General features: G+C 35.6%; 1 protein-coding gene across 10 annotated transcripts in view; it reads left to right on the forward strand.

The window, feature by feature from the left end:
* Positions 1–17,181, forward strand: part of GAB1 (GRB2 associated binding protein 1) — a 132,372-nt gene that overhangs the window by 110,127 nt on the left and 5,064 nt on the right. For 7 of the 10 annotated variants that reach the window (XM_017534464.2, XM_017534456.2, XM_017534480.2 and 4 more), the window contains 4 exons: positions 6,027–6,116; positions 7,738–7,831; positions 8,731–8,854; positions 14,856–14,978. In XM_017534464.2, coding sequence (XP_017389953.1) covers positions 6,027–6,116; positions 7,738–7,831; positions 8,731–8,854; positions 14,856–14,978 — 431 coding nt within the window. The remainder of the gene's footprint in view (positions 1–6,026; positions 6,117–7,737; positions 7,832–8,730; positions 8,855–14,855; positions 14,979–17,181) is intronic. The other 3 variants (XM_017534476.2, XM_017534497.2, XM_037740488.1) reach the window with 1 other exon arrangement.

Raw genomic sequence — 17,181 nt, forward strand, 5'->3', positions numbered from 1 at the left:
ATAATCAGGTTGTCCCTAGAGAGCTCATTCTGATTTAAGAACACAATGGAGAAAATAATTGTATTCCTTAATATAAAATGTTATAAAAATCACTTTTCTTTCTCAAAGAGTACTTTGCCCAGTTTTCCAAATCCAGGGTTCTTGAAGTTTTTGTTGAGACAGGATCAAACAGGAAAGGCATAGCAAAAGTCTCCCTTTGTGGTTCCCTCAACTTGGGGAACGTGTAGTGATTTTTGGAAGTTTTGAGGTACTTGGAGTATAAGTGGAACTCATATAGCAATGCAGTACACATTTCTTAAAAAAAGACATCAGACAATTTTTCATTTTCTGGTGTGAATGTCTGTAGCATGTCAGGGCCTTCATTTTAAAAGAGTATTCTGATACTTGCTGGTCTGTTTCTTAGGGTTGCATAAAATGGTGGTGCTACATTAAGACTTGCCTTACATTTTGCCTTGACATCAGTGTTTGCACAGAAAGTTTTTATGCAGTTTGCAAGGCTCTTTTCTTTTTTTTTCTTTTAGAGATAGGTTCTCACTATGTTGCCCAGGCTGGTCTTGAACTCCTGGGCTCAAGTGATCCTCTCACCTCAGCCTCCCACAATGCTAGGATTACAGGTGTGAGCCACTGTTTCTGGTCTGGCCTGCTGTTTTTTTCTTTGGAATACTTGGGGACAATTCCTTAGAATTAAAATCGTCTCTTTTTTTTTTTTTTTTTTTTTTGAAGGGCTTTAGCTTTTAAGACTTTTAAAAGTCTCCTCCTCCATGAGAATTCACATGATATAAGAGCAAAGCAAAGGGAGGGTATGAATCATACACTGCACACTCTTCTAGATGGCGTAGGTTTTCTAGTTAGCAGTGTTTTCATTTTTTTTCTTTTAGAAACCATTAAAATCAGTTACAGTGATGAGGTTACAGTATACAACAGTATATTTGAAAAATGTTACACCAAGAATCCAAAAAGCTAGAATTCATTTCTAGTAATACTATTAACAACCACTCCCTCCCAATAAATGACATTGGACAAATCCATTGACTTTTCTTTGCATATATTTTCTTATTTTAAAATGTAAAATTACATCTATCTCTAATTGTACCCCAAATTAGGGAGCGATCACATGATCAAGAGATTGACATTAACAGTCCTCCTAAGGATTAAAGCACAGATAGAAATTTCTCTAGTAGTCAGTGCTCTTCAATTATGTTGTACTCTTTTTTCAAGCCAAGTCTAGCAAAAGCCAAGTTGTAACTGCCTTGGACTTAAAGGTTCAGACACAAATGAGTTCTCTGTTTACTCTAAGCATTTGAGAATCACCAAAGTTGGTGTATTTTTGCCTTTGCTTTAGTATTCTTATTAATTTATTTTTGATATGGAATCTCACTCTGTCACCGAGGCTGGAGTGCAGTGGCGCAATCTCGGCTCACTGCAACCTCCACCTCCCAGGTTCAAGCAATTTTCTTGCCTCAGCCTCCTGAGTAGCTGGGACTACAGGTGCACACCACTACACCTGGCTAATTTTTGTATTTTTAGTAGAGACAGGGTTTTACCATATTGGCCAGCCTGGTCTCGAACTCCTGACCTCGTGATCCACCCACCTCGGCCTCCCAAAATGCTGGGATTATAGGTGTGAGTCAGCGCACCTGGCCTTCTTATTTCTTATTATCTATTTTCACACTTTTCTTCAGCAATCAGTAAAACATTGGCCTATTGCATACAGGCAGTAAAGAAAAAGAAAAGGCTAAGACAGACCTACTTACACCTTGGACTTTTTTTCTCCTTTTTCTCCTATTAAGTAATATAGGGCTATTCTTTGGGTATGATTTTCATTTCTGTCTGGTACATAAATGTCAAGTTGAGTATGGAAGCATAGAGAAATTAAGCTAACAAAATGCCTAAGCGACATGGTGCAATTCAGTGCAGCATTTCCACATTACAGCTTTTGCCCTAAAATTAACCTTAAGCTTTACGCAGAGTAGAAAATACATGTAAATTTTATAAATGCATTTTTAAAATTTCAATATGATTATATCATATTGTTCTATTAAGGAAATCAAGGAATACCCTAGAAAAGGAATACCCTTTTAGTACCCACCCCGGAAAAAAAGTAATGGAGATGAAGAAGAATTTGAGTGAAAGGCTTACTGATTTCATTCAGCTGCTTTTGCCTAATACGAGTCTCCTTGGAGCATGTGATGTCTTTGAAAATTACTTAATCCACATTGTATTCATCATTACAATTGCTTACATTTTATATGTTTTCACTGTAACCAACAAGAAATTACTGGTCAGGAAGGTAAACCCTTCAGAGAAATGTAGAGATTTTACGTCTCTAATATGTGAAGTACTTAAAATTTAGTTGAGAGAAGTTACTGTATATAAAAGCAAAACAATGCGAATACTCTTCTAAGAGTAACTATAGTAAAGATTCTAGGTTCGAAATAAGGATATGGGACTAAGAACATGAACCCTCTCTCTAGATTCGCAGGATTTAAATTCTGGCTCTCCCAGTCATCATCTTTGTGAGTCTGGGCAAGTTAACTTCTATAAGTCTCAGCAAGCTTGGTAATAAAATAATTAAAATCTTTATTAAATTGTATCTTCCTTTCATGGTTGTTGGGAGGCTTTAGAGTGTCTAATCCTAAGAACGTGTAAGTAAATGTTCATTATTGATGATTAAGTGTAATGTAATTTCTCTGGGCAGTCTTGGAGAATGTATTGTAACTTGAGCTTTGTGTGGCAATTAGTCACTGATTGATAAAGCAGTGGTAGATATTGATAATGAAAGAATGTAGAAAAGGGCTGAACTTTTAAAGATGTACATGAGAAATAGAGAAGAGAATAGTCTAGCTAGAGCAGAGCACAATTCAAGAGAACATGATGGAAATGCATCCATAGTTTATTCTTGTGGCATCTCCGTGTTCTCCATGACTTCCCCAGATAAATCATATATAGTATGTGTTCTTGTTTGTAAAATCACTGCTATCTTGATATGTAATTGATTGAATAGAACTTGAAAGTAGCTGGATAGTATGTTGTACTTGTTAAAGTCAGAATAAAAAATGTAGAGATGAATCTTTAACATTTTATTTGGGAAGTAAGAATTGCAATTTGAGATACACACACACAGACCCAGTGGTCTGTCATATCTAAAGAACAAAGAGGAGGTTGGGAGTTTTATTAGAAAGAGAAATCTTATGTATTGCTTTGAAAGAAAGCTCGCTGGCACTAGAGAATTTCTTGGGAACTGGCAAGCTCTGATTGGTGAATGATGGCAGCAGGTAAAACCAGTTTTAGTGTCATGGCAGGTCATTTCAGCAGCTTCTAGGTAAAACTGGTCTTAGGGTTGCAGCAGGCTGTTTCAGCACCAGGGCTTGTGGAAATGTTAATTCTTGGGCTCGGTGCCCTGGGTGCTATTTGCCCCTGGCCCTCAACCCTGATTTAGTTGGGTGCAACAAGAATGACCCAATTTGTATAATCGACTTTCGCACACCTTTCTCACATAATGGCCTTTTTTTAATGGCTGCTATAATTTCTTCTGTCCTTTTCAGTTTGAAAATCATTCTCCTAGCTAGAGAAGACCAAAGCAAGATAGAAGTTCAGTTTCTCTTTTTTATCTATTATGATTAGCTTTTCTTCCCAAACACATTTGTTCTTGCCTTGTTTCTCTTCCTCTAAACATAGGTTTTAAAAGACCCTCCATGTAATTTTTCAAAGGCCGTGATCATTCTGGACTATAGTCATCACACCAGCATTCACACAGGCTCTGGTAACTTTCTCATTGACCTTGACTACCTGCTCCTTACATTTCAGTCCTTACCATTTTAAAAGCTCTTTTTGTTGTCACACTGGGAAATCATTAGCATTTTGAGACCAAATACACATGGTCAAAGGGGATGGACTATATAACTCTGAGAATTTGTACCTAAGGATCCAGGAAATGGTGTCATTGCTAAGAGTATTGGAGGTGGAAAACAATGAGTTTCAGTTTCAGAGGAATAATTGGAGGTGACCTGTCAGGCAGTTGGAGGGTAGAACTAGAGAAAAAGTGAGAAACCATAACTAGGTAAGATTTAGCAGTCATGTGACCTTGATTATTTAACCACAAACATAGATAAGATGCTGGGGGCACAAAGCTGAGAAATGCAAAGAGTGACCACTGGGAGATAAATATGGTGAAAAAATCATGAGGAAGCTGAAGAGCTAATGAAAACGGATCTTTCAGAAAAGGAGGAATGTATCACACATAACCAGTCAAGACCAGTAAACCAAAAATTGTTCTAAGAGCATTGTGTAATTAAACCAGACATCACTGGTGGGGCAATTCTCTGTGGCATTCACGTAGATGTCCCCCCAAGCCACATCTGTAAATTCAGAGTAGTATCAACTATAGACATAAGTGTTGTAATAAGCACATTTATTCCTTTCTCTGTCTGGGTTCCTGTGTAGCACAGAGTGCTGTAAGCTCTCTAGCTGCAATGGAGAGTTCAAAAATGAACTTCAAGTAGCTCCAACATGGTCTCCAGCTAAATTTCCTGAGATTCTCTATATAACTAAAGGTCTGGAAAGGTAGGACAGTGTGGTATAGAACAAGAGTGCCAAACCAGCTGGTGACAGGCTAGAGGAAGTCTTAACTGCCTCTGATTAAAGCGTAACCTGAGCAAATCACGTAACTCCTTCTTTCTTTGGGCGAATCTCATTCATAAAATGAAGAAACTAGATTTGTAAGGGCCTTTCACTCCAAAATGATTACGTTATTTTAATACTAAGACTTACCCTCTGTCTTACTTTTTTTGAAGAGTAGCACACTATTTGGGGGAGTTTAAAAAGTTGTCATCTTTCCTTGCTTTAGAAAAGTGTCCTGCCAGTACGGGCCCTGGATTGGGGAATTTTAGGGGTAAGGAGTAGATGTTGCCCAAAATGTTCATATTGACCTTTTAAACTCAGGCTGCCTCATTTCTGAATAAACTCAATGTATTGTTTAACTTAGAAAATTGGTTAGGGAATTTTTATTTTTTATAACCTCTACAGAATTATATTTTAAGAGACTTTTAGATTTCAATAGGTAAGTGCTAGATATCAGCATTTAACCAGCAAATTCTGATTCTGCCACCTACTAGATGTCAATTCAACTTTGTAAATTCCAAAAAAAAGAAAAGAAAATTTAGTGCCACCAATAATGGAGTAGCTTAAGTCATTGATTCAGATTGATATTACAACTCTGACATCCAGGCTTCTAATGGGAAATATGCCTTTCAGAGGCTTTTCAGAGGTGATTTTATGTGACAAACATTAAATGAAAGGAAGATGATGGTAACTGAATTTATGCTTTCATATACTTAATTAAACTGAAGCTAGGCAATCAGTAGAACCAGAATCTAACCATCTAATTCTTGCAAGGTGAAGCCAATGGGCAACCAGTGAGTATCCAGAGGAAGGAAATGTTGGTCTTGTTTTGGTTTTAGATTAGCAAATACAGTAGTGGCCACTTGCTTCTCTAGAAGAGTCTTGGTCAGGAGGTACAGGAATAGTCAGATTAAGGCTTTAAAAACGTCTCTATCAAATTAGAAAAGTAATATTACAAGGAGGAGGCAGGCCTTCGTGCTTTCATATGAGACACGATATTTCAAAAAAAAGAAAGAGGTAATTGAGATCTGACTAGGGTATTCTACAATTTTTTTAAATTTGATCCAGTTTTCTAAGACATGTTAGAATAAAAACTAACATGGCACATATTTTCCCTCTGTTCCCCCAAATGAAGATAACAACTAACCAGGCTGGTTATCACACTAAGATCCTACCATCTTTTATACCTCCTTGCTTCTTACATTGTTGCATGTAACTTCCTCTTTTCCATTGTGCTGGGCATGAGCATGAATTTTATGTAGCAAGGCTGAAATATTCTCCACAAACTTTTGTTCATGCTTTTGAGATGTAACATTTCTGCACAGGGCTCTGTTGCTTTTTTACAGAATCCATTTTCCAATTAATAAATAACATTATATTAAGAGAGTCTTCTTTTTACCAATTAGGTCAAAGTCCTAAAATTTTAAGACTCAAACCCCATGGTTTAGAGCGAACTGATTCACAAACCATAGGTGACTTTGCTACGAGAAGAAAGGGTATGTACTTTAGCACCGCATGCTGTATGGGGCATTGGGAATTTATTTTGTAATTTGTTTTTTCTAAAAATCAAGAAAGAAGAAACTTAAATACTACTGCTGTTGTAAATAAAACTTTCCAGCATTCTAAAGTGAGCGCTTCCCGTAATACATAGAGTCTACTTACTATGCCATTAACAGCAGCATGTTAAATGTTTGATAATATGTGATATTCAGACTTGTCCTTGTACATTATTCTTTTAACTTTTTAGACAATATTTTATCCTTTAAATTTGTGAACTGTTTGTGAGTTTCTGTTATCTTCTGTATTTCTGTATATGTATTCTGTCCTGAGACAGAATAAAGAATCATTTCCATGGATTAATTGTCCCATTATTTAAAAATTGACAGCTAAACTGCTATTAGCCTTTGGATGTCAAAAAGGTAAAACAGTAAGAGTTAAAGAAATACTTTTAGTTGGCAGAATATTCTGTATGTGTCCATTTTAAGAATATAGACAAGGAAAATGATTTTAGCTTGAATTTAATAAGTTAATTTGGTCTTCATTATATGTGAGTTGACAAAAATACTTGCTTATGAGCCTCAACGTATATGGTCCTTTAAAATGGCCATCCGTTTTATAGTTTAATGGTAATTATGCCATAATTGATTAAAATCAAACATACATAGACAAAGACTATAAATAAACCTGGAAAGATGAAATTTTTGGTTAAGAGTGGCAGAATGAAACATTACTGAAATATTTACCTCACATGTTTAGATAGCTTCCTAAAGTATCTAGGATTAAATAGTATTGTTTTAGTTCTTTTGCTCACTCCATAAATGTCTGAAAAAAATTTCAGTCTTGACTTTAAGAAAATGGCTAAGAAATCTGTGGTATATATTGGTTTAATTGTCTACTGCAATAATGAGATAAGTAAAGATCACTTATAAATGGAACTAACAAAAATATTAGCATTTACTTAATTGTATATAATGAGCAAGAGATTTATTGGTTAAATTACACTAACAATTTGAAGTAAAATAATTATGCCCTTTTCTCAGGACAGAGTTTGGATCTAAAGATATAATATTGTTTTGTTTTGTTTGTTTCCAGACTGGCATGAATTATTCTAAAAGATTCAAACATTTTTTTGATTTAGGGTTTTGACAAAATTTTCATAGTTTCTATGCATCATTTTATATCTATAGTTATATGCTTCAATATTGAAGAATAGGAATTATTTTACATAGATGATTAAATTTCTTTGAGTATGAAATTAGTGAAATAATTTATGAAATAATGAAATGTATAATGCAACTACAAAAGAACTGGGTCACATTCTTTCTTCATCTCATTTAGTTTATATTAATAAGATATTTACTTAAGAAGCAACATGTTGTAATAGAGATTTAGGCTTTGAAGTAAAAATCATGAAAACGTTATCTGATTTAGCTCTTACTGCTAATTACTTAGCTATGCAACCTTGGGCAAATCATGTAACATTCATGAACCTCATTTCATATGTGAAACTAGGTGGTCTTAGGTTTACTCTGGCTATCAAATATAGAGTTAGAGCAAACCTTGTTTGTTTTCCAAAGTTCTGTACACTAAAAATCCCTTTCCTCTTTTTCTTTTCAGCCAAGCCAGCACCTTTAGAAATAAAACCTTTGCCAGAATGGGAAGAATTACAAGCCCCAGTTAGATCTCCCATCACTAGGAGTTTTGCTCGAGAGTGAGTCCTTTTGTCTAAAATATGTAATTTGTATGAATAATGTGACTATCTAGAATTGTTCATTATCATGGAAAATATCTAGAATAGTGGTTCTCAATGGATGATCTGAAGAGCCCCCTTTTGGGGGGTTCTATAAAGTCAAAACTATTTTCATTAATATATTAAGATGTTATTTGCTGTATTTATTTGCTCCTTCTGAGTGTACAGTAGAGTTTTCCAGAGGCTACATGATATGTGATCATATCATTGTGACACCCAATAGAATGAATATTTGTGTACTACTTGTGTTTTAAAAAGGTATCTATTTTCAATTCTAAGATGGCAAAATTAATAGATATAACTCATGTAAACAGACATTTCTTGGGATTCTCAATAATTTTTAAGACTGTAAAAGGTCTGTGAAACCAAAAATTTCTGAGGACTACTAATCTTGAAAATATGGTAGTCTCTTGTGGGGATTATTTAACTGAAACTTATTTAAATATATATAGGGAAATGAGAAATTTATGAGTTACAAACTTACATTGAACATATGATCATGTTTTATGTGTGTGTATATGTATATATATATATATATATATATAGTTTTTTAAAAAAACAAAATTCTTAAGTCTTCCATTTTATATCAGAAGCTTTCTACTTCTGACAAAGTCACTGGTAGTAGTTTGTTTGTTCTACACGAAATACTTTGCTGTCCAAAATATAGTTTTATAATACAGTTGTAAATATTAGTTATGTGTTTGTGCACAAAAATTATGTCATAAATGTGTACAATGAGTGATTATAAACATAAGGGAGTATTTCTGAAAGAATGCAGATTATCTCTCATTTTTATTTGGGGAATAATTTTAGATATTTTTGTCAAGTCTTATGTTTGTGATGATGATTTTTGTAATTAGCTCTTCTAGGTTTCCCATGTCCCCCCGACCGGATTCAGTGCATAGCACAACTTCAAGCAGTGACTCACATGACAGTGAAGAGAATTATGTTCCCATGAACCCAAACCTGTCCAGTGAAGACCCAGTATGTAAAGTCTTAACTTCTCCCTGAGCAGCCCATTTAAATCATTCAAGCTAGAACTGTTCTTTCCATCTATAAATTTTATCCTCACATCTTTCTTTATAATACTTAAGAAGAAGCAATAAAACTTTTAAAAATGCTTACTAAAAATAATACCGTAAACTCTAAAACCAATAAAAGGTGAAAATATACTGTAAATGAGTTAAAAAAATAAAAATTGCCCGGCGCAGTGGCACAACCCTGTAGTTTCAACTGTTTGGGAGACTGATGTGGGAGGGTCACTTGAGTCCTTGAGTCCAACAGTTTGAGGCTAGCCTGGGCAACATGTGACCCTGTCTCTAATTTGAAAAAAAAAAGTTTTCCGTTATATGTCATTTGAGAGATACTTGATTTTTTATACTCTTCAGAAAAATATACAGCATTTTATAATGCAGTTCTCTAAGGCTATGTCACAGCCCTCTAATGGTGAAATGGTCTTATAAATAAATATACCCTTAGATAAGTGTAAAGATTAAAGAAGACCTCTTATAAACGTAACATGTTCCAGGTTGGCTATACTGCCATAAAGCATGAGAATTTTCTAATAGTAGTGAGCATTTTGTTCCTCAGAAATCAGGTAGTTGCCAGAAAATACTTCATACATTTAAGAATACAAACCAATTTTAATTTTAAAAAATATTTTGCTTTACATTTTCCTTGTAAGATTTAATGTTTGCTTTGTTATTTGCATTTTAGTAGATAAGTATATCCTTTAGGATTAAGTTCCCATCTGAGTAAAAGAAAATAAGTATTTATTTGTGACTCGAGAGAATTTTCTTTCTTTCTTGTGGAAAAGTCTAGAGAAAGTCAATCCAAGGTGTTGTAGCAGCTCTCTTCCATAGCGTCTTCAGGGATTCAGACCTTTTCCAGCTCTCCAGTATCCTTTCCTTGGGTGTGCACATATGCTCATTGGATAAGATGATGCTCTGGCCAACAGAGCCACATTCCAACTCCAAGATGGAGGAAAGGGAGAAAAAGAACTGCCTCATAAGGATGGTTCATCGAAACCGCTGTATACAAAGCATTAACCAGAACTTAGCTGGTGTGGTCACACTTAGACACAAAGGAGCTGGAAAACAGTGTTAGATCCGAGGAACAGTGGGCCCACCTAACAATCCCATGCATGTGGGAGAGGGGAGAGCAGGTATTGAGGGACAGTCTGCTGTATCTACCAGGATAAGCAAATACCTAATGTCAAAATTTGGAATGAGTTAACACTTTAGTGGCCCTATATTATTTAAAACAGCCCTATATAGAGGTATAAAATATAAAGCTCAATTGTAGCAATGAATTGGCTTTTCATCCTTAATAGACTTTAGGCAGAACCAGGTTTGTTACAACTATGTTGTCAGGAAACATAATTAAGTGAAATGAAAAACTTGATTTTGTGCTTAAATTAGTTAACTTTAAAATATTATCAAATTTAGCCAAGCACAGTGACATGCGCCTGTAGTCCCAGCTACTCAGCAAGCTGAAGCAGGATCTCTTGAGCCTAGGAGTTCACACCTAGCCTGGGCAACATAAGTGATACCTTGTCTATACAAATTTTTTAATAAGATACCAAATTTATAAAGCACTCAAATAATATAATCAGTATATCAATAATGTTTTCACTGATTTTTCAAGCCAGGGCAGTTTTTATTAATTGACTTTTGCTTTCGTATTCACTATTTTTCAACTTGAGTGGAATTCTATTATTATTAAGTTAGTTTTCCTCAGTATAGTACGTTGACTCTAGTAAAATTCTAAATCCTAAATTTTGGGTCAGAGTAGATATTGTCACCAATTTTCAACTTTATGTAGTTGAGTGAACTGTTTTCTTATTGTAAACTAATTATAGTATTTTCTGAGGTTCTAAAGAGTGTCTTTTGCCTAAAATAGTGAATAGCCATACAAATTTTGGCAAGGCCATATAATAGGAATGTTTAAAAATATGATTTGTCATGGGTGTTAGATGAAGGGAAAAGATGAAAAATAGGAACATTACAATCAGAAATCAAAGGAAATCAAAATACTTTTTTTACACCTAATGACATAAAGCCAGAAAAGTCCTTTTACTTGCCACCAGTAGAGATGTCTAAATGAAAGTAAACACAATGTGGCAAATTTCTTTTTTTTTCTTTGGAGACAGTCTCGTGCTATCCCCCAGGCTGGAGTGCAGTGGCATGATCTCAGCTCACTGCAGCTTCTACCTCCTGGGTTCAAATGATTCTCCTGCCTCAGCCTCCTGAGTAGCTGGGATTATAGGCATGCGCAACCGTGCCCAACTAATTTTTATATTTTTAGTAGAGACAGCGTTTTACTATGTTGCCCAGGCTGGTCTCAAACTCCTAACCTTAAATGATCCACATGCTTGCCCTCCCAAAGTGCTGGGATTATAGGTGTGAGCTACTGTGCCCAGCCAATTTATAACCTTTTGAGACCGGCTTCCTTCACTCGGCATTATTTCTTTGAGATCCAACCAAGTTGTGTATATCAATAGCTCATTCCTTCTTTATTGCTGTGTAGTATTCCATTATATGCTTATATCACAGTTTATCTGTTCACCTGTTTATGGTTTGTTTCTAGGCTTTAGCAATAATAAATGAGGCTGCTATAAAATTCATGTACGGATTTTTTAATGAAATCTTCATTTTTCTAAAGTAAGTGCCCAAGAGTAGGATTCTGAGCCATATGGTAAGTGCATATTTAACATTGTAGGAAATTGTTGGCTGGGTGTGGTGGTTCATGCCTGTAATCCCAGCACTTTGGGAGGCTGAGGTGGGCAGATCATTAAGTCAGGAGTTAGAGACCAGCCTGACCAACATGGTCTCTACTAAAAATAAAAATACAAAAAAAAAAAATTAGCTGAGTGTGGGGGTGCATGCCTATAATCCCAGCTACTCAGGAGGCTGAGGCAGGAGAATCACTTGAACCCAGGAGGTGGAGGTTGCAGTGAGCTGAGGCCATTGCCCTCCAGCCTGGGCAACAAGACTCCCTCTCAAAAAAAAAAAACAAAACTGTTTTCCACGGAGGCCATTGCATTTTACATTCTCACCAGCAGTGTGTGAGAAGTGCAGTGCTCCTTGCTCTTCTTAGGACTTGGTATTTTTGGTAGCCTTTCTGGTTTTTGCTTATAGCTGTTCTGATTGGTGTGGAGTGATAGCTTATCATGGTTTTTACTTGCATTTTCTGAATGTCTAATGATGTTGAGTACCTTGCCATGTGCTTATTTGCCATCCTTATATTCTCTTTGATGAGTGTCTGCTGTTCAAGTATTTTGTTCATTTTTTAATTGAGTTGTTGATTTTCTTATTGTCAAATTTTCAGAGTACTTTATATGTTCTAGATACAATTATTTTGTTGGATGTGTGATTTTCAGAGATTGTTTTCCAAGTTTGTAGCTTGTCATTGCATTCTCTTAACATGAGCAGAAATTTTAAAATTTTGATAAAGCCCAATTTATCTTTTTNAAAAAAAAAAAAAAAAAAAAAAAAAAAAAAAATTAGCACTACTGGTTTATTATTTCAAAGAACACTTACCTTCTAAAATCTTAGAGTTTCTCTAAACTGTTTTGGGAAAATACTGGGGGAAAGACTAGAATACAGACAGGCTATTGCCAATGGAGATTAAATCAAGAGCAAATAGACTTCCTTGTAGACACAAATGTTAACAATACTTAAAGATGGAAAAGTGTTCAGTTCTAGTAGTAATAGACATAAAATAGGTTAACTAGCCACTCTGAGAAATTCTCTTTAAGAGCAATTTATTGGTATTATGCATGCAGGTCATATGAATTTATGAGTTTCTTTTATAGCCTTGTAATACTGCAGTTACTTCTAGACATTTCTAATCAGAGAAATGCAGCTCTTTCATTGATCACATTTGAATATAGAATTTTTTACACATTCATGGCTGATTTTATGTGACAATGATATATAGAGTCATTCAGATAAAATGTTTCATGATGATTTCAGTTTCTCCATGAATTTGAAAAAAGAGAGAGATTTATATTAATTGAGGACCAAAACTTGCTTATATTTTTTGTGCCCTACATGTTATTTTTTATTTTATTTTATTTTTTCAGACAGGGTTTCCCCCTGTTTCCCAGGCTGGAGTGCAGTGGCGCGATCTTGGCTCACTGTAACCTCTGCCTCCTGGGTTCAAGCGATTCTCCTGCCTCAGCCTCCCAAGTAGGTGGGATTATGACCACCACCACACCTGGCTAATTTTTGTAGTTTTTAGTAGAGATGGGGTTTCACCATGTTGGCCAGGCTGATCTCGAACTCCTGACCTCAGGTGATCTGCCCGCCTTGGCCTTCCAAAGTGCTGGGATTATAGGCATGATCCAACACAACCAGCCATTTTCTATATTTTTTAATGTTTTATTTGCAGTAATTGATAAATTTGGTTTAAAAAATCTATTTCGCCAAATAAGAACATTATGTTTAGTTGTGCATGTTTTTTACTGCATAAACATACTTCATACCTGATTATGTGAAATCCAGGCCATGTCCTGCTCAGCAAGCTGCAGTCGCCCACAGCATAGAGCTGTGTCACCCCAGCGCAAGAAGTACGTTTTAATAATTCGCAACAAGTTTCCTTACCAGCTACGAAATGAGGGAATAGTCTCAATGTTTTTCTAGAAGCATCCTTTCCCTAAGGCACAGTTTTTTCTGTTTAACCTAAGCAAATATAAATGAAGTAGCAACATAAAAAGAATCAACAGAACCACCAGACGTATGCAGTTTTCAGATTGTTTTGTTCATCATAACGTGTAAATTTTTAACTTTGTTAAATCATTATGGTTTTCTTCAAAAGTATGAGATAATATATGAACATAAATATCAACAGTGCACAAGCATGAAAATCCCTAATGTGAAATACACAGTCTTGCATATAAGAAGCCAAGAACATTTCTAGATGGGGTTAAAAGGAGTAAGGCATGGAAACAAATCACATGTATAGTGCTCGCTTCAGCAACACATACATTAAAATTAGAGCAGATGTATAATAGAACCCTGTTGTAATTAGAGTGGAGGGAATATATAGGTACTTAGGTTCATGCCAGCCTTTTCTATTTGGCATTGATCTTGAAGTGCCTGATTTTCATTCTTCTGCTTCAAGTTTTTTGTTCCTGTTGTTTATTGCATATATTCCTATCTTCTTTAGCATTTTTTAGAGAGTAATCCTACTATTCAAATTATCTAAAACGGTTATTTATAAATTCCAGAATTAACCAATGTCTTCACTTTCTTTAAAATGTTGGCATAAATTATGTGCTATTTTTGTCCAAAATTTTAATTCTGTCTTTTTAAACCCGCAAGTTAGTATTATTATTGCTCTTATTATATAAACTATGCTTGTTTACATTTTTCTGCATGTTTACCAGCTTCTTTATCACTTCTTTTTGTATCTCAGGACTTCATTAGGTAATAATTTTCCTTTTCCCTTAAATATGTTCTTTAGAATGTATGCCTTTCAAGAAGGAAAAGATCAGACTAAGGAAATTAAGTGGTAAAAAAAAATCCAAATGATTGAAGCAAAATAGACTTAGCCAGTGGAGTCATGTTTCCATAGATAACGTATTTACTCAAAACAAATTTTAGTTTGAAAGCCTTTAAATAAAATGTGGAAAGTTTGTTTAAATTTAATTTGAAAGCAAGGAGTATAAAGATCCGGTAGAGTAAAAGCATAATTGAGTACAGATATGTTTTAATAATTTCAAGTTGGGCTATCATAGCTAGCTATCTCTTGATGTCTCAATCTTAGTGTGAACCAAGTTTAACTTTTGAAACCATGTTTAGCTTGCTGTAAGCTAGGCTTTAATCAGTTTACTTATTTTCTTTCTATCCTGAAAGGTGGTTTAACTTTTTAAGTTATGTCCTCTTGAAAGCAAATATTTAGGCTTCAGTAGATGTCAAACAGTATAAGTGGTATGTCTGGTGAATGTATGACCATTGATTTTGTTGTCTAATACTTTCAGAATCTCTTTGGCAGTAACAGTCTTGATGGAGGAAGCAGCCCTATGATCAAGCCTAAAGGAGACAAACAGGTGGAATACCTAGATCTCGACTTAGATTCTGGGAAATCCACACCACCACGTAAGGTGAGTGACATGCCTCTTCTGTGTATACAGTTAGTTCACACTTCAAACCTGAAGAATTACCTCCTTTGGGAGAATTTTACTAAGTTATGTTCAATATAAATTTAGTCTGGTCTGCTACTTGATGCTGTCTCATAAACCACAAATAACATAGTTATGGGGGCTGATTATTTTTTTTCCTTCCTGATGGTTGGAAATTTTATACTTTTTACTCTTAGTGGTTACTGTTGAAATGGTTATTTAACGTTTGTTTTTTTTTTTTTTTTTTTTTGAGACAGAGCCTTGCTCTGTTGGTCAGGCTGGAGTGCAGTGGTGTGATCTTGGCTCACTGCAACCTCCACCTCCCAGGTCCAGACGATTCTCCTGCCTCAGCCTCCCAAATAGCTGGGATTACAGATGCACACCACCACTCCTGGCTAATTTTTGTATTTTTAGTAGAGACAGGGTTTCACCGTATTACCTAGGATGCTCTTGAACTCCTGACCTCAAGTGATCCACCTGACTTGGCCCTCCAAAGTGCTGAGATTACAGGCGGAAGCCACCGTGCCCAGCCATTATTTAATGAATTCTATAATTAACCAGTCTAGTGTCTTTATTCTCCTTAAAATGTTTGTTCAAATTATTTGCTATTTTTGTACAAAATTTTAATGTTATCTTTTTGTTAAACCCACAAATTAGACAATATTATTACTGTTCTTCTTATATAACAATGTTTATTTACACTTTTCTACGTGTTTACCAGCCTCTTTAGCATTCTTTCTTATTTCTCAGACTTTCCTTCTACAATAATTTTCCCTCCACCTGAAATATACTCTTTAGAAGTGGCATTAGTGGAGATCTGTTGGTGGAAACCTGTGGGTGGGAGACCCCGTGGGAGACTCCATGCTTTGGTTGGCAGTGGACCCCTCGGCCCAAACTCGGTTTTCTCTTTCTTGATGTCTTGTGTCTTTTATTTCCACAGTTTCTCGTCTCCACACCTGTAGAGAGGGGCTCACAGGACCCTGTAGGGCTGGACTCTACAAAAACTTTTTTCAGTTTTTGTTTAACTTTAATGTCTTTATTTTGCCTTCTCTTGGAAACAGTTTGCTTAAGTTCACAGTTCTTGATCAACAATAATTTTCTCTCAGCCCATAGAAGATACTGTCCCACCCACTGTCTTGCTTCTATTCCTATAGAAAAATTTGCTGTTAGTCTAATTGTAATTCCCTTGTAGCTAATGTCTTCTCTGACTGGCTGATTTTAAGATCATTTCTATGTCTTTGGTATTCTACAGGTTCACTACGATATGTCTAGACATAGATTCCTTTTTATTTATCCTGCTTTGTTAGAAGTGCTGTCTTCTTTTTGGATTCGTATTTTTTTTTTTTTATCAATTCTGGGAAAGTCTCAGGCACTATTCAGATACTGCTTTTCCATTTCTAAAATGAAATTCTGTTTCATTATATTCTTTTTCAAATATATCTAGCTAATTTAATAGCTACTTTTTCAATATCTGAAATCCTTGGAGGTTGCATCTGTGTATATTGTTTCTCCTAACTCACACTCTCTACAGCTTGTTTCTTTGTGTGTTTTATGTTTTGATTGCAAACTCATTTTGTTGAACGTATCTGTGAGAATTCTGAGGACCAGAATTTCCTCCATAAACTATTTATATTTGCTTCTGCTAGGAACCAGGAGGTGCTACCACCCTAGGACCCCATCAGTTCCCTTTAAGGATCCCTAGTTTGACGGGATAGTCTCAGTCCAATACAGGGCCTCCTGATTGCATTTTTGAGATTGATAGTCATCCTAAAGCCAACGCTGCCTTTACCATTTAGAAGCTCACCACTCCCTCTGCTTTTCTTATACCTTAGACATTTCACTTTCTAGTGAGCACAGCAGTGCATTGATAATTTTATTTAAGTATCTATCTCTTTTTGAATTTTAGGAATAAGAGGGCGTCAGCCATGTAGTTTGTCATTCCTGAGGTAATGCTTTTCAAAAAAAAATTTCTTGTGCTGTCAAAGTAAACATTGATTCATGCTCTCAGAGCTTGAGAGAAAGTCAAACTTAAGTTGACAGGAGAATCAAGGTGTCTATGTTAAGATAAAACAGGCAGCCGGGCGCGGTGGCTCAAGCCTGTAATCCCAGCACTTTGGGAGGCTGAGGCGGGTGGATCACGAGGTCAAGAGATCGAGACCATCCTGGTCAACAGTGGTGAAACCCC

Source organism: Cebus imitator, unplaced genomic scaffold (assembly GCF_001604975.1).
Source record: "Cebus imitator isolate Cc_AM_T3 unplaced genomic scaffold, Cebus_imitator-1.0 Scaffold4, whole genome shotgun sequence".
NCBI classification, from domain to species: domain Eukaryota; kingdom Metazoa; phylum Chordata; class Mammalia; order Primates; family Cebidae; genus Cebus; species Cebus imitator.